A 24,887-nucleotide genomic window follows, 5' to 3' on the forward strand; every position below is an offset into this window, starting at 1 on the left:
GGGGTGCTCTCCTTTCCAGGTGGGTGTGAGGATGAAATGGGAGAGGGCTGAGTGCAGAGTAGAGACGTTTGATGCATGGCAGCTCTAACTATAAACCACCTGGATGTCTACCCCTGAACCACAGACCAAGTAAGGAATGTACCATTTTCTCAGACTCAAAAACTTTGTGTAAACATTAACCAGGGACTATGAAGCTACTCTTCATATTAACCTTAGTGAATTGGCTTAGAATCAGAAATGTCAGACCATTCCTGAAGGTTCGGGAGGATGGTTCTGGGTGCCATTCTGATACTTCTGTGGACGATGGTCCAGTGGCTCTGGAAATTCTCTTGTCCTTAGAGTACCTCCTAAAAAAAAAAAGGATCTTCTACAATCTCATTCATCCCATAGTCACATTCTGTCGTTCCCCTGATCCCCTGCCCTTAGCAGGGAAAAGTAAAGAAATGAATGAAAGGCAGACCCCAGGGCAGGCCCGGCAGTGCAATGGTTAAGTTCACACGTTCCACTTCAGCAGCCCGGGGTTCACCGGTTCAGATCCTAGGTGCAGACCTATACACCGCTTGTCAAGCCATGCTGTGGTAGGTGTCCCACATATAAAGTAGAGGAAGATGGGCACGGATGTGAGCTCAGGGCCAGTCTTCCTCAGCAAAAAAAGAGAAGGGTTGGTGGTGGACGTTAGCTCAAAGCTAATCTTCCTCAAAAAAAAAAAGAAAGGAAGGCAGACCCCCTGGTCAGAAGGTGGGCAGTGGACTAGGGAGATGGGTGACAGTGACATTTCAGGAGCCTCATGTCTCTAACGTGTGGAGATTCATGTCTGCAGGCCTTCTCATCAGCCTCTTCTCCAAATCTAAAGAGACTGAGGGCAAATGAGCCTTCATGTAGGTAAATATCTGAAGCTGGTACATGTGCACTTTCATAGTCAGAATTTATATGTCTTATTCACATATATTTTTCTTCTGGAGAAAACCGCAATTAGAAAAGTTAATAAATTATTCCTCTGATTATGCTTCGGTTAAAAAAAATACATGCTCCTCCCCTTTGATTTCTTTGTTTAGTGAAAGCTTAGCCCTGGTACAGACAGAATACTATCTAGAGTTCACGCTGTATTTTAATGTCATAGTATATTTGAATTTCAGGTCTTGAATTTCACATGAGGAAGCTGAATTCAGCCAAAATTTAATGTGAAAATGCCTCCAATCAAGGCATAAAATTGTCCTCTAACCAGTCATAGCTGCCCTTCCCTAAGTCTTGAAAAAACATGTATTCATTAACTCCTCTTTGCTCTGCTGTCACCACAGTCAATATATGTGCATAACTCTTTGCTATCTACATGGTGATTATCTTGTTGATGAATTATCAGTAGTGGGATTTTGGGGACTACTTTTCCTCTGTACCTTGCATGCTCCTGGCCACATGTCACTACCACCCAATCAGAATGTGCTCAGGGAGCATATTTTTCATGGTGGCCTGAAAAAAAATAGGATTGGGAAGATAAAGTGACTGATCATGTAATGTCTTTAGAATCAGATGTATAGATATTTGCGGAATATCTGTCCTGTTGCTTTCTGCTGTTGATTCATTGACTCCAGAAGCGCACTGGGAGGCTAGGGTGAACTCTTCCCCAAGCACAGAAGTCTATACCATGAGAGCAATATTATGTCAAGAACCATGAACTGGATCACAAGCAACTCATGGGCAATGACCTTGTTTTATGCCTCATCAGTCTCTCAGAAACATAGAAAAGGGCTGAGGAAGGAGATCGCAGGTGGAGGTGAGCGGGGGTCATGCGTGGAGGGAAGGGACTTGTACTTGAGCCTGCTATGAGCCAGCCCCTGTGCCGGACACTTACGCGTCGTCTCAGGCAACGCTCCTGACTATTTGCCCAGGAGGCGTAATTGTTATCCTTTTATAGAATTAAAAACTCACTTGCCTAACATCCCACAGCACACAAGCAGGGGATCCAGAATTCTAATCCAGACCTGTTGGCTCTGATGAGGGAGTTCTTTCTCCTATAATATGAGGGGCACTTTAGCAGGGGCTCGGTAAGTATTGTTTGGATAAATTACATGATAAGTTGGATGAAGGCAGCAATTGTTTTGTAATATTAAGGATAACAGACATTGTTCTGATTGGGTCTTTTCTGCTTGAAAATAATTAGACTTAGAGTGGGAAACTAAAAAGATTTGAGCTCATTGTCATTCACATATTTGCATGTATTGAACTATCTACATCTGAATAAATACAGTTAATCCCCAACCCCTAGAAGCTCACATTCGATTGGAAGAGATAAGCATGTCATTAAATCACGCCAAAGCAGTGGTATCTCCAAGACTGCTAGGACTGTTGTCCATTCAGTCTGATGGAGTGGTAACAAGTTGCACCAATCGAAACTCAAAATGTCACAGATCCTCCAAGGATTGCCAATTCTTCCTCCAAATTATCTCCAAAATCCCTCCTTCTTCCTCTCTCCTCTGTTTACAGAGGCCTGTATCATCTCTCTGAGCTGGTTTCTGGGCCTCCAGTCTCGCTGCTTCTGTTCAGCTCCCACATTGCCTCCAGCAAGTTCTTTCTAAAACTCCAATCCCACCATGACATACCCGCCTAAAGCAGTGACCCCTCATTGCTGTAACGGTGAAGTCCATCCCAGTCTAGCCCCTTCACGATTCTTCCACATGATATGGGACGGCATGCTTTCCCAGGCCTCCCAACTTCTACAGGCTGACCCCTCCCCTCCTCCTGAGACCCCTCCCCCAGCTTCAGGACTCAGCTCTCTCGTGTTTTAGGCCTTATTCTACGCACTCTATGCCCTCCATCGTAGCCCTTGATAATTCTTTGTTCATATACCTCACCACCCCCATAGACCTGAATCCCCTAAGGGCCAGAACTCTGCCTTATTCATCTTTTGTTTTCCCAATTCACTTTGGTGGAGCTGCAGTGGCATAAAGTAGACACCCACACATGTCAAATTAGAACTGAAAATACATTTATACTGGGCCTTAAAGATCGAATTTGCCACCTAAGCAAGGCAGAAGGACAGTTTCAGGCAGAAGGAAGAGCACAAAGTGCAGAGGTGGAAACCTGGAAGCCAATCTCAGAGAGGCAGGTCATCTGGGGAGGGGTGGGGCTGTAGCATCAGAGAGTGAGTGGGCATGGGGAGGGGCAGTCGTGTCCAGAGATGAGACTAGAAAGCTCAGCTGGCCTGGCTTATAGCAGCTTCATCCTGTAGGCAATGGGACACCATCTCTACACTTTTTTATGGGCTCTGTGATTTGGGGCAACATTGCTGTTCCATTGCATGAAAAATAAGGCTGATAAACTGAGCTACAGTTTGGGCCATGTTCACTGGTATGGCTGAACTGGGTGTTTGTGACCAAGTATGCTCTGATGGGTCCGTGCCCGGTTCTGTTGATTATTAAAAATTTTGAATATAGTGACATCCACCTCCCAAAGTTGTTGGAATGATTAAACGAGAAATCTTTGAGAGCAAACATACCCTGAAGTCGTCAGCCAGGCTCTTCTGTCTCCCCTTGGACCCGACCAAATGGGAAGCATTACCTGGTAGCTTTGTCCCTGTGTGAGGCTTTGTGTTCCAACTTGACCTTTTTATTTGTTTCATTATTGTGTTTATTTATTTCAGAAGTGGACATTTTTTAACAGCTGTGCGTTTCCTGTCCCTTTGTTTTCCGGTCGTGGCACATTTCCTCACTCTGTGGGTGAACGATTCAGATGTCTGTTCACAGTGCCCAATGTGTTAGCTAAAATTTATTACAGCACCTCGGGCCTCGACCCCACCATCCCAACCAACTCAAACAGCCCCAAACTGTTTTATCCAGTGGCTTTTTCCATGTGGTGTGAAATGAATCTTGAGTGTTACAGTCTAGATCTGCCAGGAAATTCGTTCTGGGATGTTTGCCCACAGCCATTGGCGTTTTTCAAAAGGAACCCCAGGTGTCCACATTAACACCAGCAGGACCACTTCAGGCCTCCATTGGCATTCATCAGCTGCTTTGTTCTCAGGCTGAGTTTGGAAGCTAAAGATATGAGGCCGGATTATAGAGCCAACTTTTCTAGGGGCGCAGCGCCCCCTCTCCCTGGAGACTCACCGCAGACACGTCCTGAGCGTATTAGTCAAAAATGTCAGCACTGGGTGCTGGTCCCCTTTGATTATCAGGATCAAACGCAAAGAGAGATTTTCTTCCTTTCTTTGCCTTGACTGGAAAACATTTCCCACTTAATAGATAATTTAATTTATCTATTGCTTAAAGTGTTTGAATCAGAGCTGGAGAGGTCTCAGTTGGAGGAGGAAGCCAGCTGCTACTGCGGCTTCTCCTCCAAGGTGGTGTTTGATTTAGCTGTGTAAACAAATGCCCACATTCTCGAGAGGTCCTGAACCCAGCTGCCTGCCCTGGACAGGGCGCGAACCTCTTCCGCCAGGGCGAACTCTGCTTCCTGGTGACTCTCTGCAAACAACAGACAAGGAGTCTTAGGACTTGTGCGGACTTCAAATGGTGGTGGCCCTACCGCTGGGTTTCGCTATAGCAGTTGGGAGCTGAAAGTGACAAGGAAACCCCTTTGCTTGCTTTACCGCCCTTGGCCATCATAGGGCATTTATAATGGTTCTCATTGAGATTCTGGACTCTGGCTGCAACATTTGCCCAGAATCTGCCTCTGAGGCCATAAGACACTGTCTTTTTATTCGCTGAAGATGCCCTTTGAATTCTTTTCCCAGCAGTGGTGCTATCTTTATGTAGAGCTCCCTACACTGGTCAGTTCTTATCTACTTCCATTCTTCCCTAATATCCATCACCACACAGTTTCTCTCTGTGCGGAAACAAATAGCTTTTATAGGTAGACTCCATGGCCTCAGCCTCGTTAGAACCTACTATGTTTTAACTTGCAAACTAATCAGACCAGACCGAATATGTCAAAATCAATGACCTTGGCTAAGGGTTTAGTCATTCATCTTTTTCTCCCAACACACTCATGCACACACTCGCATGAATATACATGGCCATTAGCCAAGATTTTAACTTCAGGGATCAGAGCAAGTACCAGCAGGGAATGAGGCCACTTGCTGTGAGGCAGGTGGCCTCTGCAAGAGAATGCAAGGGTACATCGTGGTCATACCTCAGAGGATGACCCAGGGACTTCGGCTCACGTTCAAAGCAGCTTCCACAATTGCTCTGTCTTGACCTCAGGTACATTTGGTAAGGATGACATTCTGGATTAGCTTCATCAGAGCTTCTTCTGGGTAGAGTTGTCTGACTTTCACCTAATAGCCAATGAGCAACTGTCGAACACCAGTGGGTTGGGATCCACCCGCCCCCATCCCCATTGTCCAGGTGGGACACAGGGCTTTGGCTTCTGTGCAAAGCATTGTCCTAACCAGATGAGGTGCTGTGGATCAGCTCAGGATGGGTTGTGTTCCCAGCTATATGATTCAAAGAAAATAACTGCCTACCTCCCTGGATAACTAGCTGTCATGAATAGTAACCTGGCAGGGGATTAAAAGCCACTAGCTTCTGTTGACTTTCAAGATATTTAGCAAAAACAGTAATAAGAATGGTATTTACTGAGTCCTCCTTATTTGTGAGACCTACGTGGTTCAAACAGGTACTCTGCAGAGGAAATTTGCCTCATTCTGCTTTGTAAGTGAGCTCGGAAGAATAATCGTAACTGACTTCATAAGGCGATTGTGAGCATTCAAAGGGTTAATACGAGCAAAACCTTTGGACCAGTTTTGGGCACACAGTAAGCCTTCCATAAGCATCAGCTTGTATTCATATCAGGAGGCAATGGCTGGCCATTCCCAAACACTGCTGTGTGATCCTTAGAACACACCGATGAGGCAGGGCACCTATCAGTTTTGCAGATAGGGAAACAGAGGCCGCACAGTTAGGAAACAGCAGAGTGGGGATGGCATTCAGGGCCCTTTGTCTCTTAAACATTACCCTATATCATTATCCAAGATGGGGCAATAGCCCAACCTTGAAAATGGGTCTGATGTTTCAGGGTAGAAATGAGTGTTTAAGAACCTTGCAAGTTTTGTTTTTCCAGGAAGTATCAGGTACCAAACTAGGGGGACGCAGGAAACATGACTGTGATTCAGCTGCCTGATGGAACAGCCAGGATGGAGCCCATGTCATTGCAGGACCCAACAATGTCACTGAAAACATGAGCTGCTTATTCCAGTGTAGATTTCCCTTTAAGAAATGAAAGGAGAGTTCAAGGAGAATGGGTTAGATAGCTCCGAAAGTCACATTATTAAAATGTATTTGTTTTTATTAGCTTTTTTGCTTCAATGAGAGTTATACTCTCATTAGCATTATACCAAAAATTCACTTTTAACTAATTTCTCCTGGTTTATCATCTGAATCCGGAATGTACCAGATTATGTTCAAAACACACAGAGTAGTAAAGCTATATTTCTTGCAGCATTTGAGATTTCTAAATTTAAATCACTTCAATTCAGTAAATACTTACTGAGTCCCTTTCAAGAGAAAATACTCTTCCAGAGACCGCAATGAACAAGACATGGCCCCCGGCCTTGAGGAATTTACTGTCTCTAGAGCTGTGCTGACCAATGCAGTAACCAGCGGCCACAGGTGGCTATGTAAATTGAAATAAATTAGAGTGAAAACTTGAGTGCCTCAGATGCACTGGCCACATTTCAAGTGGTGAATAGCCATATGTGGTTACTGGCTACCATATCGGATAGGGCAGATGTAGAACGTTTCCATCACCGCAGAAAGTTCTGTTGGACAGTGCTGCTCTACTGGACAGAGGCAAGAGAACTTGTTCAAGAATTCTGTTGCCCTGACTTTGTGGCTGGAGTGTGGCTTACTCTTAGAGCAATATGTGGGAATAGCACCACCCTTCAGGCTTGACACTTGAAGACATGGATTTGGGTTCTGCTTCTGATCTGTATTGACCTTGGGCAAGGCTCTTTGCCCCTCGATGCCAGTCTCCTCACCAGTAAAGCAAGGACCTCAGACCACATGACTTCTATGACTCCTTCTTTCCAAATGCTCTGTGATGCCGTGAGTGAGTTGGTAGAATTCTGTGTGTGTCACAATGTACCACAGCTAAAAGAAACTAGAAAGGAGAATTTCCATCTCTCAAAATACTTTTGCTTTTCATTTTAGAAATTTAATTTCAAATTCACTTTAATTACCAATACTAAAATTATATATATACAGTCCTAAACTTGCCAAACTGATTTTAAAAAGTGAAATTATTTTATTACTCATCTTGGTAGAATGTTGAATTTCCTAAAGGAAACTTAAATGTGCTGGCTTTCTTTTTTTTCTGTACTCTAGCTGTTCAGTTCTGATGCCTCCTTGTCCAAGCAGCAGGCTGCCAATTCTCTGTCCCCATAGCAGTGTTGTTAAGTACTGACAAACACTGGAAGCCAGGCCCTTGGTCTTGGACTATCGTGAAAGTCTATATATTAGATTACCTACAAAAAAAAAAAATCTTAAAATAGCAAACCCTACATTATTTCCGTCCAGAAAAAAATGAACATTTATTGAAGACTTTTGGTGTCATGAGGTACTTAAGTCCTTCATCTCTTTTAAGGATCGGCCAGAGTTAGGCCAGACAATCCGTGTTGCAAAAGGATAGCTGACTGAAGAGAATTTTCCATTTCCCTTAACTCTAGATGTGTGACTATACTTACTGGTATTTCTTAAAGAAATATCATTTCCATTGCCTTTAAAAATCACTGTCTTCTTAGTATGGCGTTGCTCAAGCCTTGACGCTCCAGATTTTCTCATTACCTGTGTACTTCTTTCCCATATCAGCTGGAAAGCTAACAGCTTCCTGTTTTCTTTCTTTTTATCTAAAAGACTGAGAACGTTCCATGGGGCCTGCTCCTGGACGTGGAGCCTGAGGGGGGACAGTTGAGATCAGAAGGCCCAGGGGAGGCTGGGTTTGCTGCACTTTGTTGTTCAAATTCAGCTCCTACGTAAAAAGAGGCTTCTGCTTCGCCCTCTGACGCCCCGGGTGAGATTCAGCAGGGAGGGGTTTTCCGTGAATGAGTTGGGTTTGCCTGCCTCTTACTAGTGTGGAGGGAGCTTGGGGCTCTGGTCGGCCCTTACGATCTGTCCACCTTTTTCGCTTCTTTATTTCTCCTGGTAATCGTTGTGGGATCCAATGAACTGGAGCGTGGCACCCACTCTGCCACTGAGGGAAGTTTCTCAGCTCCTGTGAGTCTGAATTTCCTGGACTGCAAAGTGATGATCAATAATAACTGTGCTCTCCTGCTTTAGAAGACCGTTGTGAGCAGCCGTAAGGCCTGTGGATGACGCTGTTCCTGTGGCTCCTGAGGTGGGGGAAGAAGTCTGGGCCTGGAGTTGGGAAGTGAGGCAGGAATCCAGGGTCTGCCACTTTCTAGCTGCGTGACTTCTGGCAGGTGTCTTCCCGTTCAGTTTCCTCTTCGGTAAAAGGAGGAATCCCGGCAACTCACAAGCTGTGTGTGAGAGTGACTCTGTTCCTTGAAGCCTATGTTGCATTGACACTTGTCCTGCTTCCCCATTTTCCCCACCAGTGATCTTTCAGAAACACGATCTGATCCCCTACAACATATCCTTGCTTAAAATTCTGCAATGGTTCCTTATGACTTTTTAGGGTTTGCCCAGAACACTCCTAGTTTTAGCACAGAAAGCACCCTGTCCCAGGAATCCGCCCATTGATTGGTCTAGCAGGGCAGCTGACCTGGTCCCCGCCCATCTTCCTAGGGCTCATCTCTCACTACCCACCTCTGTTCACCTATGCACTTCTCTGTGCATTGGAACAAGCTGGGGAACACTGGAGAAAATGCTGATGCCCTGGCCCTGCCTGTTGAGAATCTGATTTCATCATTTGGAGCTGGGCCTGAATGTAGTTGATTTTTTAAAGCTCCCAGTGGTTCTAAAGCACAGCCAAGGATGGGAACCACTGCTCTGTTCTTGCATGTCTCCAGACACCACATGTGCTGTTCCCTGTGCTAAACTGACCTTTCTCCTGCTTTCCTCCCATAGGCTAATTCCTCGTTCTACTCGAGAGTTTATTCCTCCAGGCAGCCCTCCCAGAATCCTCTAGGTAGACTTAGCTACGTCCCTCCCTGGGCTCTCAGACTACCCTGGGCTTGCTTTCATCAGAAGACCATCATTCTGCATTGTGATTGTTGGTTTACTCCAACCCTCTCCCTCATGAGGTCCTGAGTTTCTTTCAGGAAGAGATTTTATCTTTCCTCCTTGTATCCCTGGAGCCAGGCAGGCTTTGGCACATTGCAGGCTCTCAGTAAGTACTCGGTGAACAAATTAATCACGACAAGGCCATCTGACCTCTCGTGAGTTACATTCTGAGAAAGAAACATCAACACAGTAACCCTGGTGTATTATAGGAACAAGAGATTAAGGAAAAAACAGATCCGAGTACAATATAATGCTTTAACAGGTCTATAAAAGTGGACAACCCGTGAGATTCAAATTAAAAGGAATTCTTAGTCTTGCTCTTTTGTGGGTGATAATTTTTTTCTCTTCCAGGGGCAGAAAAAACACTTAAGAAATTCCTCCTCCACCCACATTACCTATCAATCATAAAAATGTAGCTGGAAATAATTTCTCTCACTGAATCATTTTGGCTCTGTTATTTTCTTTCTTCCTCCTATTCTCCGCCCACCAGCTGGCCATCCCTGTGTGTTTGCAGGGAGGCAGGAAGGTTCAACTCTAGGACTGTTTCTCTCTCTTGGAAACTCTTTCATCGGCAGGCTTTCTGATCTTCAAAGCAGCCTGTATCCGATGTGACCCCACTCCCTGACTCCCCATGTTGGGGAGGGAGAGCTGTGAGTATTTTTGTCATGTTGACGACTTGCATGTTTGGACAGCCGGATGGCGTGGTCCTCACTAAATCTGCAGGGATGAGAGCAAGTCAGAGTTTCTAAGCCCCTATCACCCCCAAATCTAGACACACTGAAAAATTGACAGCAGACCCCGGCATTAAGCAGACAGTAAGTTTACAGGACTCTTTGCATTTGACCCATCCCCTGGGGCAGGAGCCTGTATCCTCTACCTTTTTTCGCAGTTGAGTCTTAGAGGTTGGTGTTCCTTAAGCTCTCTCAATCTTTGTGATTATCTGCAGTGCTTGATCCTGGATAAGTTTGAAAGCTACGATGATGAAATTCAGCTCACCCAACGAGCCCTCTCCTTGCTGGAGGAAAACAGGTTCTGGGCTGGCGTGGTATTCCCTGACATGTATCCCTGGACCAGCTCCCTACCACCCCACGTGAAATACAAGATCCGGATGGACATAGACGTGGTGGAGAAAACCAATAAGATCAAAGACAGGTGATGCTTCAGACAATCTCAGAAGGCCCTGGGCATCCCCAGGAATGTATGTGCAAGGAGAGGGCGGCTCCTCTGGGCTCAGGTCACCCATCTCCTCCTAAGGACAAGAGGGTCACTCAGAAAGACATAGAAACACTTTGGTATCAAAGAACCAAACTCACCACTTGGTGGGACCAGGAGAACTCAGCGACCCTGTCTTCGTACCCTTAACTCATCCCTTATCCTTGGCTGGCCTTTGTGCACCTTGGAGATAGAAACCTCCACGTATTGAATTATCTTCACATAGAGATTCTGCAAATGGGGTTTCTCCAAAGTCACTGGGAAATTACATTTGGTACAGATTAAGGGATTGAGACTGGACTCAGCCTATAAATCAATAAAATTAAGTTAAATAAGAGGAAATAAGAAGTTTTGTAAAGCTCAAAGTAGAGGCCTTAAATGAAAGCAATTACAAGTCACGTTGTGGCTGGCATTCATAATTGAGAACTGTGAACGAGAAAATAGAACCAGATAGCTTGGAAAAGATCAGGGGAAAGGTTTTAAGAGAGCGAGTCCTGAGTCACCCCATGCTTTTGAAGTGTGAGTGAGCTGTCTGTTCCCATTGGCATCCTTTGTCCCTCCCTCTGGCTTCTTCTTAGGTACTGGGATTCTGGTCCCCGAGCTGATCCCGTGGAAGATTTCCGATACATCTGGGGAGGGTTTGCTTATCTACAGGATATGGTGGAACAGGGCATCACGAGGAGCCAGGCCCAGGCACAGGTTCCGGTGGGAATCTACCTCCAGCAGATGCCTTACCCCTGCTTCGTGGACGACTCGTGAGTCAGAGGCTCCCAATCCCCCTCCCAGACAAGTTAATCAGGTTGGGGGGGGCGGGGGGGGGTGTCCCCAGGCTTCAATGTCTTTGGACAGAAACCCAGCAACTGGGGCCAGAGCGGGGAGAAGGGAGCTCTGACTGAGGAGCCTGCTTCTCCCAGGCTCCAGGCAGGGCCAGATGGGCAAGTGAAGCGGCAGGGAGAAAGCAGTTGGTGTTGTGGGTGGAAAGGGTGAAAGCAAGAGAAGTGAGGTTGGGGGAGGGGACAAGGGCTTTTTACATTTCCACTACGTAGTATGTTTGGTATGTGGAAGGGTTCTGGTCAGACTGTTTACCCAATGATTGCCAAATCAGCAAATTAGGACTCTGCATCGCAAGTAGGTCCGGTTCCTAGGAGCCTTGGAATAATGCAGCTCCTTCCCCAATTAACATTCCCATGATGTATGCTTAGTGAAAAGGTAGAGGAATGTGTTGGATGAGCTGAGGCCCTCCCTCCCTGCCCACCTCCATCCCCAGGCCTGTGTATTTTTTGGCCAGTAGCAAGCTAAGCAAGTAGCCTTCTGTTTTCTGAATGGGCATTTGGGGAGTGGTAGAGAGAGGGACAGAGGAAGAGAGGGCTGAGAGGGCTCCTTGAACATGGTGGTTGGAGCAGAAATGCTCCAAGCACAGTGGCAGAGACTCACAATTTATGGATTCAACTCCTAGAAAAAAAACTGAAGTTCTTCATAGTGTGTGTGTGTGTGCAGGGTTCAAAGAGGAGAGAAACACAGCCTGAAGAAAGGAAGAGTCAAACTGCCAGCTGGCAAGATGGTAAAATAAAGGCCAGTGTGGGCACAGGAAACCCACTCTCAACACCTAGTCCAATTGGTTCTCCTTTCTCAGCACTATGGAAGACTAAAGAGATAACAGTGGCCCTTCTGTGTTCGGTTTGGGTTTAGACAGTAGGCAGAGATGAGAAGTAGAGCCAAGGGCAAAAGCCCAGCTCCACTTTTAGGATCAGAATCGGAGTGACTGTCAGGGACTTGGGGTTGACTGAGGAGGCAGTAGGGATTCTGCCCATTCAATGTGGGAGAGTCCTCTGGTGGCCAGTCCCAGAAGTGCAGGGTTTATGAATTTGTAGTTCTTTCCCTAGGGCCATCTTGAGGAAAACTCTCCCAGGCTGGAAGCAGGCCCTTCCTATGACACTCAGTAGTTTTCAATAGATAGTAATCCAAAGGGCTTTACCAGTATATCGAGCACAGGGAAAACACGTGTGAAGTTCACAATAAAGTAATTCTAGAGGATCAAATCTACCCTGCATCCTGGACTGGACGTCCATGAATCTACTCCACCAGTAAATGGCTGGTGGAGTCCATGCCTATTGGATCACTGACTGATTTATTGATGGATCACTTGCCTTCTGAAAGTGCCACACTGATTAGTTATTTTGTGACTCTTCTTGCATAACTGGAGTTTGATCCTCCAGGGCAGACAGTGCTGCACTGGCTGACCCTCTCGGGGATCCCAATTATTGATCTAACCACCACCAGTTCCTCTTGTTGTCCACTCTCTTGGGCTTCAGTATCAGTTAGCACGCACCTGCCTATTCCATTCACGTCCCACATCATCAAGTCTGAGTCCTTCCCTGCAAGATCTTACAAGGAAGGTCTATACTGTATAACATACCTGGTATGATTTTATTTACACATGTTATTCATAGAGCATTCATCTGGGCTAACCAAAAAGCTACCATCTTGCTCTAAAGATAAAGTAATCCTTCAGGGCAAACATGCAATGTATTAAAAGATTCAAGCCCATTGAATGCTCAGGGAAGATTTTTCTGCCTTTCCCTCCACCTGGACTTTGTTCTTAATGCATTTATTCAACAAACATTTACTCCACCTCTACCAGGTACAGGGCATTCTGCCATTCTGCTTCTCTCCTCTTGCTTCAGTTTTATGATCATCCTGAACCGCTGTTTCCCTATCTTCATGGTGCTGGCCTGGATCTACTCTGTCTCCATGACTGTAAAGAGCATCGTCTTAGAGAAGGAGTTAAGACTGAAGGAGACCTTGAAAAATCAGGGTGTCTCCAATGCAGTGATCTGGTGTACCTGGTTCCTGGACAGCTTCTCTATCATGTCAATGAGCATCTTCCTCCTGACCATATTCATCATGGTAAGCCAGATGGAGGAGGTCCAGAAAATTTTGAATAGTTTTGTTCCTCCCACTTTTTCTCCTGTTAATGAACTCATGCCTAAATTAGTCATCTAGCCATCAAGGATAACATGACATGTAGCTGCTTGGCCATTTCAGCCAAGGTGGCTACATGTAGCTGCCTGGCCACTTGAGCCAAGGTGGAAAACACTCAGAGAGACAAATTTCCCCCAGGAGCCACTGAATCATAGCATCTTCCCTGCTCCCACTTCCTGCCCAGGGAGCCATGGTCTGCATAGATCATCCAGCCCCATTCCGTGGACTATCTGGAGAAGCTGCTGTTAGCAGAGCCCAGCACAGGGTGATTGTATGTGCAAAGGGTTATCTCTTTCCAAACACAGAAGAAATGAGTACAAAGGGTGTTTTCCTAGGATTGTTGTCCCAACCACCAGCTGGGGTAGGAATGTAGAGAGCCTCTTCGGTGTATTAGGAGAGGAGATCTGGACTATTTATTAATTACCTTCATGGTCACACCATTCATGGCTTGACAAAGAGCATTCTGTCACTTGCAAAACCTCCAAGACCTCTCTGTTTTAAAGGATGGAATTTGGAGTCCATCCTTTCTCAGTGATAGGAGTTTTTATAGCCACAGCATGCATAAGTCCGTCCCCTGCAAACTCGCAGCTCCCTTGCAAGGTAGACTTGGAAATAAACATTATTTCGTAATACACAGCCATCCTTCATTTTTAGTTCTTCCACAGTAGATGATCTTTTGTACTTGTTGAATGATAGGGACATACATTTAGGTAGTTTTTGATATTTATTTGATGGAATTTTGTATAAGCTTTAGACTTCAGGCTTTGCAAGCTCCTGATATAGTGCCACCAAGCTTGTTCTGCCTCTTACCATCATTGTATTAAGTGCCCTTTTACACTAGACAATACTGTGCTGACTCACAGACTCTGGCTAAGTGTGTACCATCCCATGCTCGACCATACCTGCTGCCTACCTGGCCCAAGAATGTTCCATCACATATCCTGTCCAACCAATATGAGTCCAGTTAAACCAACGCCTGCCCCTTCTCTTTGCCATAAAACGTACTAACTCTGAAGGGTTTTGGTTTTAGTGTTGCACTGAGATCCAGTGAGCTGTGGCCTTAGGCAAACCCTGTGCTGAAGCTCTATCAAAACCAATGCTGAGGTAGAGGTCATTCTGCTCAACCTCACCCAACCCAGATGCGGATTTAATTATGCCGAGGGTCCCAGAGCTCCACAGAGATGAGCGGAGAAGTTGAATAACTTTTTTTCCTTTAGGGGGTCCCTTTCCATGCTTCAGTCTGCCCCTTTCCCCACTACCAAGGCATTTTGTGTCCTCAGAATTAAAGGAGTCAAAGCATGAGCATCTGACTTATGCAAAATGCATAAACATGCACAACGTCTTGCAGTGGACATGAGACTTGCTGCAGATAAGTGACATTGAGATTTGCCTTCCTAAGAATGGGCATTAGGACTTCAAAGCTCTTAGGACGTGAGGTAAAGAATGTTCACCAAGTTTCTTGCACAAAGGGGTTTCTCCTTGTGGGAACCAGAACATTGTTCCAGTAATGACGGAAACAGAGCTTTGCACACCAAAATAGGATTTTCCTTTGAATGACACTCCCATCTTTCCCTCGTCCTTCCTTCCCACCTCAACTATGCAGGAAAGTAGCTGGAAGCTAGGACAATGGGAAGGTTCCATTGTTATTCAGGCTATTAAGAACAAAAAAGAAAAGTGGTCATTAGAGGAAAACAAGGCCAAGAAAATTGTTGGGTGAGCCCAGTGACTTTCATCTCCACCTTAAGTCAATAAGAAATTATATAGCCCTAGAAGTTTGTGGGACTTTGCTTTGAGCTGGATAAGAAATTGATTTCATTCTTCTCAGAGTAGCAACAACCGTCTTCAAGTTCTTCCAGCCAAAAGCCACATGTTCAGCCACTTTTAGGGAGTTTTGTGTGATTAAGGAAAAGGAGTGAGCTTTCCAGGATGCTGTGGAGAGCTCTTTGACACAAAGTCAGGAGCTTTGAGTCCTAATCTGGACTTTTATTTAGATTTCCTCCAAGTTTGGTTCCAGTTAAGCTTGGCTTTCTTCCACCTCCCTTTGCCATTTGTTCTATTTTATTTTTCAATCTTTTCTGTCAGTGACCCACAGGCAAGAGAAGATGAATGCAGGAGAAATGGCAGCAATAGCAGAGAAGTGACACATTTGTTCACTCAATCCTCACACGCCCATGACAGATATTGCTAATTGGCCTCTCTTTTCTACTGAGAGGAACCCGAGCTCCCCAGCACCACTACCAATTAATCAGAACCAATTCAAGAGATGAACCTGGTGGTACCCCCGGGTTCCTGAGAAAAGAACAGGATGATCTGTATGTATTCGGAGTTATGCGCAAAGGGTGAAAATCCTCATAGGATGCCTATAGCAAAGGAGAACCAAGAGGGCCTAATCAATTGGAGCATCTCAATTTATCCTGTAATGTAATTGGGCAGCAGCTCGCTTATTAACAATAGCAAGTTTGGTCCTATTTTCTACAAAGCCAAGGTGAATGACTCCTTTGCTAAATATGAAAGGTACTGAGTATTGCCCACAGGTTCTGTGAAATTTATTTGTATGTTATGGATGGGGAGGACTAATCCATTTTAAATGATGCGGATTAATTACTGATAGCTTCACCTATGAGAGCAGCAAATCTTAGATTACAAGTTCAAATGATTGAGTCAGCAGGTCAGGCCTCCTGGAAAATATTAAAGCTTCTCTGGTGGTCTCTCACCTCCCTCTTTTGTTCCTTATCCACTCAGTAGATCCCAGGAGCTGTTGATGCTTCAAGACCCCCTCCACAGATCTTCCTCCCCCGCTCTAGGCTTATTTCTCCACACTATCCCCTTCCCACTAATCCCCTAATCCCACATGTTAAGGATTTGTTTACTTAACACATAATAATTAGTCAGTACTAATAGGCAGGCTAATGTGTTACCCTCCTAGGGAAAATGACACCCAAAGAATTAAAAGAATGTAACACACTGTCTCTAAATGTGGAAATTTAGACACCAACAACAGGCTAGTGGGGGAGATCTCTCCGGGGCAGAGGGCTTCTGAAGGCTGTGAAATCACGGCACAGGGGTCACCCCCTGAGAGGGATGCTGCCCCTGGATGTGAGTGGAAATTACTGACTCAAGTGGCCTCTTTGGTTTCAGCATGGAAGAATCCTACATTACAGCAATCCATTCATCCTCTTCCTGTTCCTGTTGGCTTTCTCCACGGCAACCATCATGCAGTGCTTCCTGCTCAGCACCTTCTTCTCCAGGGCCAGCCTGGCGGCAGCCTGTAGTGGCGTCATCTACTTCACTCTCTACCTGCCGCACATTCTCTGCTTCGCCTGGCAGGACCGCATGACGGCCGACCTGAAGATGGCTGTGGTGAGGAACCTTGGGCTCACCCTAGCATATGACGTGCTTCCTCTGAGGGGTCTGTAGCAGTCCAAGAGGACTGGCCCAGCCCTTGAGGGGATCTACTTTGCCTTTTGGCTCAAAGGGACCTAGAGTTTAAAGGCACAGGAGCAAAAGTGGGAGCTGTCTTCACCCTGAGCAACCTAAGAGTTCCTCCTCACCAACCCTGCTTTATTAGTCTGCCCTGGGAAGCACCTGAAAACCAGTTCAGCACAGGGTCCCTTTGTGTGTCCACAAGAGGAAGACAGCTGGGCCCATTTCATTTGGCTTTCTTTTCCTAGTGTTTGAGAAGATTCAGAAGGGAGGGAACTTGCCTCCTAACTGTTCTGTCCAGAAGATGTTTCCATGAATTAAAAGTTTTGTTCCTCTCCAGAAGAACTTGAATTGGGGCAGCCCTACAAAGATAAAGTGTCTTCGTGTGCTCTACCATGCATGCAGAAAGGGGTGCAGAAATGAGCCAGTCCAGACTCAGGATCTCTTGCCAAGAGAGGTCTCCAGAAATTGACTTTGGATTGCCTGAGAGAGCTTTTCATTCACGATTCCCAAACAACACTGTCTTTTTCTCTAATTGATTTCAAATGAGCCATTTCCACCCTCTCGTTAACCAGCTTCAGGGCCCTGTAGGGCGTGGTTTTCCTCGTCCTCCAGAATCTCCCTCTCCACAGTTCTTTGTACGATGGAGTTGAGAAATGATTACCACCTGCCTCTTACTGGGGAAGATCTAAGGTCTAACTTGTTCTCACAACTCAAACTTATTTGGTTGCAGAGCTGCCAGGGCGTCTGCCTTTTATTTCTCATGTTAAATAAGAAATTAATTGCTGCCATTTAGGGCATCCAATTTTCCAACATAATCACAATGGGCTGGTAAGAAGTTCTTATGACTCAGCCTGTGGGCAGAGTTGGGCTGTGTTGGTATAATGGGTAAACAGTTGGTACTTTGAGGCCACAGCTAGCCTCTTGGGCGTGTGGATCTGCTAGGAAGCTGTAGTTCTGGCGGTGGTGTGGACCAGGGCTGGGCTGAGATTTTTTACACGGTTTTTGTGAATATACGGGTAGAGAATCCCTTCCTTTTGCAGAAAGACACTCTGAACCCCACCCTGGGTCCTGCGAACTACAAGGCATGGGCAGAGGGATTAGCCCATCCCTCTTCTTGTCCTTGGGTGCTTTCTGCCATGCCAGGGACCACTCATGGGGACTTGGCTGGGGAAATTCCTCCTTAGACTCCCTTCTGCATGCCGCCTAGTCAGTTGACTTGTTCTCTCCACAGCGAACCAAAGAAAATGATTGTCCTCAGTCTAGAGATGGAAAAAGGTGATACTCAATGTAATATGAGGCTTTTCTGGCCTCTCTGCCTGGCCCCCTAGCCTGCCCCAGGACACAAAAGAATTTAAGGACTCTTCTAATGGGATTCTCACAAAGCAGCTCGAGTTAGCTTCTTTGTTCTACCAAGAACTGTATGATGTTAAGAAAGAGGTAGGAAGAAGGGGGAAAGGTAACAAGGTGAACATGAAGACTTTTGGTGCTTGGTGTAGTATCTGTGTGGTATAAGTCTTCCCTGTTACACAACGTATTCCATGGAACAGGTGAGAGGTGGCCTGGTGGGTACTGAGCAGGGATTCCCAGAATTCTCTCTTCCTGTGGGAAGACTACCTTAACCCCTCCCTGGGATAGCCTTATGTGGGGACATGGTGTAGACCCTCTTTTGGCCCCCTCCCTACCTTATGGGCATCTGGGTGTGTTGGGTTGGGTAAAAGACCTCCTATTCATCTTGAGTGTCTTCTTTGCCCCACTACAGAGTCTGCTGTCTCCTGTGGCATTTGGGTTTGGCACTGAGTACCTGGCTCGCTTTGAGGAGCAGGGCCTGGGGCTGCAGTGGAACAATATCGGGAACAGTCCCATGGAAGGGGATGAATTCAGTTTCCTGATGTCCATGAAGATGATGCTCCTCGATGCCGCTCTGTATGGCTTGCTGGCCTGGTACCTTGACCAGGTGTTTCCAGGTAAGTGGCCCCCTCCATAGGGTAAAGGTAATTAGGTTCTTCAGATCCCCAGCCCTCCCCCTTTCATCTAGTGTAAATCTTTCTAAGCTCTTTCAATTTGGGCTCTCAGAACCAGCACTTGAGGCTTCAATTCAGGAGTCAAAAATCCATTAGTGAATGCTGTTAACTCTGCTTTAGAAACAGAGCCAGAATCTGATCCCTTGTTACACAACCTTCTGCACAACCTTCCCTGTGCAAGCCTCCTCCCGTCATCATCTCCTACCAGTCTGTTCTCTACACTGTATTCAGAGAGATCCTTTCAGAATCTAGGTCAGATGGTGACAACCTTCTGTTCAAAACCCTCCAGTGGCTTTGCCTCTTGTTCAGAGTAAAATCCAGTCTACCAACCTGGCCTACAAGATGCTTCATTAAGGCCTCCAGCTATCTTCCTCATCTCGTGTCTTTTCCTTCTTCTCCATGTTTCTCTGCTCCAGCCGCACCAGTCTCCTTACTGACAGTTCTTCAACACAGCAAGCACATTTCCTCCTCAGGATCTTTGCTCCTGCTGTTCCAACTGCCTGGAGCATGCTTTTACACACACACACACACACCCCGATAGCCACGCTCCCATATCTGCAGTCTTGCTTCCTCACTTTGTTCAGGTCTCTGTTCAAACATCACCTTACCACTGGGATCTTTCCAGACTGAAAATATCTAGAGATCTATCCCTATAAAAGAAACATTGCTCCTGTCCCCTTATTGTGCTTTATTTTCGAAAAATCGCCATCTGACATGATGTATCTTTATGTGTTTATTTGTTGACTCTCTCCTCTTAGTAGAATATGGGCCCATGAGGGCAGATCCAGGTTCTGTTTTGTTCGCTGTGATAGCCTCAGTGCCCAGAATCACGCCTGACTTTTGGTGGACACTAAATCAATATCTGATCAGTCTGCAGCATGGAAAACCAGCTCCTGAATCAAAATTTGCTGTTTGCACGGTTTTGTATTTGCTTTGCAGAAATCAGATTTTCCTTCAAATTAGTATTTCCTGGTAGCTAGTAGAGAAGTGTCACCTCCATTTGGCTGGTCTCCTAGTCAACCAACAGCCACCTTGCTCTGTGGCAACTGTGGCCCGGCTCTCCATGCTATGGCCAGAAGCAGGCTGGGGAGAGTGAGACTGGGCCGGGTCTCACAGCTCTCAAGTCATCTCAGGGCAGCCAGAAATACGTCACAGCCCTGGCGTACGAGAAAGATCACCGGGCTGAGTCAGGAGGCCTGGGTTTGGATCCTAGCGGTGTGACTATATTTGTTTCTTCGGGCTGCCGTAACAAAGTACCACCAACAACAGATAGCTTAAAACAACAGAAATTTATTGTGTCACAGTTCTAGAGGCTAGAAGTCCAAAATTAAGGTGCTGGAGGTCCACGCTCCTTCTGAAACCTGTAGGGGAGGATCCTTTCTTGCCTCTTCCTAGCTTCTGGGGTTTTTCAGCAATGTTTGGCATTCCTTGGATAGTAGATGCATCCCTCTAACCCGTCACCTTCACGTGGCGTTCTCCATCAGTGTGTCTGTCTTCACATGGCCGTCTTCTTATAGGGACACCGGCCGTATTGGATTAGGGGCCTACCCTCTCCAGTGTGACTTAATCTCGACCTAACTAATCACATCAGCAATGACTCTATTTCCAAACAAGGCCACATTCTAAGGTACCCGGAGTTAGGACTCTGGTATCTATTTTTTTGATATTACTCTGATACCAAATGTGTCATTTTTTCCGTCTTCAACCAATTCTCTAACACCAACTGGGTGTCCAGCAGTTCAGTTAAATTCTGACAGTAATTACCCGGAATTAGCACAGACCCCACAGTCTTGGTCCCACTTAAGATGCCAGCCACAAATGCGGGACCCAGGCTACCCACGCTTTTGTTCAGCTGACGACAAATTCACGGGTTCTCACAACCCCCTCTCAGGTTCAGCGATTCACCAGAACAACTCATAGAACTCAGGAAAGTGGTCTACTTACAATTACAGCTTTGGAGTGAAGAATACAGCTCAGAACAGCCAAACAGAAGAGATGCACAGAGGGAGGTACACAAGGGTGAAGCATGGAGCTTCCCAACCCTCTCCAGGGCATCACCCTCCCGGCACCTTGATGTGCTCACCCACCTGGAAGCTCCCTGAACCTTGTTGTTCAAGAGTTTTCTAACCCAATCTCCAGGCCCTCCCCTCCCTGGAGGTGGGGTGCTGTAGCTGAAAGTTCTCATCCTCTCTTCATATGTTTGTTTCTGGTGACCAGCCCCTATCCTGAAGCTATCTCGGGCCCCCACCTGGGTCACCTCATTAGCATAAACTGAGGTGAGGTTGAGAGAGGGGCTCATTATGAATAATAAAAGGTAGTCCCATCACTCAGGAAATTCCAAGGGTTTTAGGAGCTCTATGCCAGGAACCAGGGGAAAAAGGCCAAGAATTATTTTGTATTTTACCACAGACCTCAACGTGTGTCTTTTCTGGAGGGTGGGAGGGGGCCACAATTCAACCCATAATGGTGACTTTGAGCGATACGCTTGACCTTGGTCAGCCTCCCTTTTTTCCATCTCACTGGGCCATGAGGAGCTATAATAAGTGAAAATTGATTGGATTGAAAATGAAATTTGTGCATAATTCAAGAGCTTTATTTTAGCCAAGCCAGAGTTTTAACTTGATCAACAGCAATTTACTGAGCAACAGCCGGTTCTAGGAAAAGAGGGTCTGAAAAGACAGACCGGGCCTGCCCTTGAGGAGCTTAGGGCCTAGTGGTGGCCGTGAAACACAGGATGACTATTAAATAATCAAAGACAATGTTCTCTCAAGATCAATATTTTATAGGGAACAAAGCTTGCTAAGAGAACTGGACTGGAAATTTGAGAGTCTTTTCCTTGAAACCCAGATAGATCCAGGAGGTGGGGTGGTTAGGATGAGTGGTGTCAGAACTAGGTCACCATGTTGGCATCCCTGCGCCTCTGTTTGATTAGCTGTGGCCTTGGGCAGAGGATTCAAAGTCAGTGTACCTCAGCTTCCTTATCCACAAGAATAATAACACTACCGATCTCCTCGGGTTGTTTTGAGGGTTAAATTATTTAACACATGGAAAGCGCTTACAGTAATGCCTGACACAGCAAGAGCATCCAACAAGTGTTGGCGATCCTTGTCATTATTTCTATCTGGTAACTGTTGAAGAGGCGCATGACTTAATTCTTTAGTGAAATGTCTCCTTGGAAAGCTAATGTCAACCAAGATCATCAGTCTTAGTGTTGCTGGTTCCACTCAAAAAACATAGACCTTTTAAGTTGAAACATGTTGGAAGGAGCAGTCTTTGTGGTAGCCCGTGGAGAGCTGTGTAATAACCATAAATATCTATAGTTTCAATTTGAGGTTCAGATAGGTAAATTCCAGATCTTATAGAACTGTGGTAAAGTGGGGCTACTTTTATTTGTCTATTTTTAGGGGACTATGGAACCCCACTTCCTTGGTACTTCCTTCTGCAAGAGTCCTATTGGCTTGGGGGTGAAGGTGAGTTTTTTAAAATTTAAAAATTAAAAAAAAAAGCCCTTAATGTCTGAAATAGTTCCTTTGGCTGTGCGCTGGGTGTGTATGGGTTCTAGAGGTGGCTCTTTGGTGAAGTGTGTGTTTCCTGATTAGTCAGCGGTCTCCCGGGGGCTCTGCTCTGCGCTGCAGCATCTCAGCCTGCGGGAGCCCACCTTCTGTGAGTCTCTGTGCCGGGGTGAGTGGCTGAGCGTTGATGGACCCTTGTGTCCTGTACAGCTTGTGCCCAGTGGATTAAATTGCCCTATTAAAAGAAGCCCAAAACACGTCAGGGTGCAAATGACTTTTGTAACTTCTCAGTTTAAAGCAAACAGATAGAGAATCGTGAGGGAACCTTGGCATTCCCCTTCTGCTGGCTCCCCACCTGCGTTTGTATTCCTCTCCACCTTTTCAAGATATAAATTCATTCATTCTCCCAAAGTAAGGGCCCCTCCAGAGGCTGGGGCGGAGCTGTGATCCTCAAGGCAAACACTCCCAGCCTCTCCTGGAATTGATCTCTCTTGTGAGCGAGGAAGAGGACTGAAAGGGCATTTGCCCAGAATGCATCTTAGATAAAATTTACCTTCCCTACTGAATGGGAGAGGGGGCCAAGGGAAAGTTCTAGAAGTGGGGAAAAACCACAGACTGTTTTGTGAGGTATGAGAAGGCAGAGAAATTCCTGACCTGAGAGCTGGAGAGTCCCCTGGAGCTGAGGGGTTCTGGAAGCAAAGGAAATGCTTTCCAATCTGTTCTTCACCTACCTGCTCTTTACTTTGTATTATTGGGCCTGGGCCAGGACTTATCCTTTAAGCACTAACAGAGATGTTTGTTTTCTCTAGGGGATTAACTGAGGCTCTTTGAAAGGCTTGGATGGGTTAGTTTTTGTTTTCTTTTTTATGGTTCAAACAAACAGCACTTTAACCACTCAGTATTTTTCCATTTTGTAGGTTTGTCTGTCTTGTTTATCGATAAACTTTTACATTTCTCCTATAATAAAGTTATAGTCCATGATAAATGGGTATTTTCAACACAGGAGTGTGTTCCTAGAATGTTTCTAATTTCAATGAATATCAGGACCTGTGGGCATTTTTTTTTCCTACAATCTCAGCAGATATTCTGCCTCTCAAAAAAAAAAGTCTTAAGATAAATGTGCTCCTTCAAAAATGAATCATGTATATTTTTGCTGACAAGCCAAATATTTTTCACCTTTCTCACAGGCTAGACCAAAACAGATTCCTAAATCTCTCTAAAATCAGAAAAGAGCTGTGTTTCTCCACCTAACCCCCTCCTTTCACAGATGAAGAAATGGTGCCCAAGAGACATCCAGGTGGCTTGCTCAAGTCCCAGGTGGTCACTTGGGGCAAAATCTGGAACTGGGACACACATTTCCTGGCAAGGAACTCACTCCAATGATTAAACTGTTTAGAAGAATATCTCCCCCTTCTATTTTATTAGGCATTAGTGCAGTACGGTAGCTAGTAGAGTGATTAAAGGAATTGTGGGCAATAGATTTAAAAATCCTTCGGGACCCAGAAATAGAAGTGCTGGAGGTGGCTCGTGCCTGACCACCAGGCCCGTTACTTGCCGCTTGCTCCACCACACATCCTGCAAATCTACAGAGGGCGGCATGGACACAGAGAGGCCCTGGTTGGCTGCTGCATGAAATGTTCCCCTGCTCACATATATGCACTTGAGGCCAGAGCCTTTAGATGCTTGGCGACAGCGGTTTCCTCCTGCTCCTGCTTTCCTCTCTGGCTGGCTCACTCTTCTGGTCCTCTTCCCCTTCCAGGATGTCCTGATGTCCTTTTAAACCAAATGCCAAGTTTATAAAAAAAAATGCCTCTGTGTGTGCGGTGGGGAGGGGTTGTGGGTATGGTGTGTGAGACAGTATGTGTGAGGGTGTGTGAGGGTGAAAATGTGTGTGTGGTGTATGTGAGAGTATGCATGAGTGTGAGAATGTGTTGTGTGTATGTTTACACCACACTTCACAATTTGTGCCAGGCTGTACCTCCACCAGGCTCAACTCTGGTGTTAATCCCCAAATACTTGAATGCCCATAAAAGTGGATTTCTCAGATAAGCTGTTTCTTAATCTGTAATTTAAGCTGGCTGCCCATCATATCACCTTGGATGGACTTTTACTCAAGGTTCACCATGACCTTGACGTGTTTTGGATTGGAGTGAGAAGTGCTGTTGGTGAGCTACAGAAAATTATCCCATTTTGAATTCAATCCTGATTTTGTAAAATTTTTTTAACCACAATTTTTGATACGTGGGTCCCTCCCAGCATGTTAGGAGGATAAGGTGAAACTCCTGTTATCAAACTCCCTCTGTGCTGGGCTAAGGTTGCCCAATCCAGCCAGCTGGGAGGCCCTGCCAGCCACTTTGAGAACTTCACAGACCCGCAGGTCATAGGATGGGGACCATGCTTGGGGCTGGTCCCCGGGAATGCTGACTTGGCCTTCTGAGGGCACTGTATTTTCCAGTTATGGTAGGAAACTCTGCTCCCCTGCCCTCTCTCCTCCTTTCCTGCCTCTACTGATTCTCAGCTCTCACCAAGAGAGTAACAGTGGCTTCTGGTTGGTGCAG

The 24,887-nt window shown here is 45.9% G+C and overlaps 1 protein-coding gene across 1 annotated transcript in view; it reads left to right on the top strand.

Moving 5' to 3' along the window:
* The window catches only part of ABCA4 (ATP binding cassette subfamily A member 4), a 130,625-nt gene that overhangs the window by 45,258 nt on the left and 60,480 nt on the right, over positions 1–24,887 (top strand). Inside the window, exons 12-17 of the mRNA XM_070592606.1 lie at positions 10,123–10,328; positions 10,967–11,143; positions 13,073–13,295; positions 16,509–16,730; positions 18,556–18,760; positions 22,222–22,287. Of these exons, the coding sequence (XP_070448707.1) occupies positions 10,123–10,328; positions 10,967–11,143; positions 13,073–13,295; positions 16,509–16,730; positions 18,556–18,760; positions 22,222–22,287 (1,099 nt within the window). The remainder of the gene's footprint in view (positions 1–10,122; positions 10,329–10,966; positions 11,144–13,072; positions 13,296–16,508; positions 16,731–18,555; positions 18,761–22,221; positions 22,288–24,887) is intronic.

This window comes from Equus przewalskii, chromosome 24 (assembly GCF_037783145.1).
Source record: "Equus przewalskii isolate Varuska chromosome 24, EquPr2, whole genome shotgun sequence".
Classification (NCBI taxonomy): domain Eukaryota; kingdom Metazoa; phylum Chordata; class Mammalia; order Perissodactyla; family Equidae; genus Equus; species Equus przewalskii.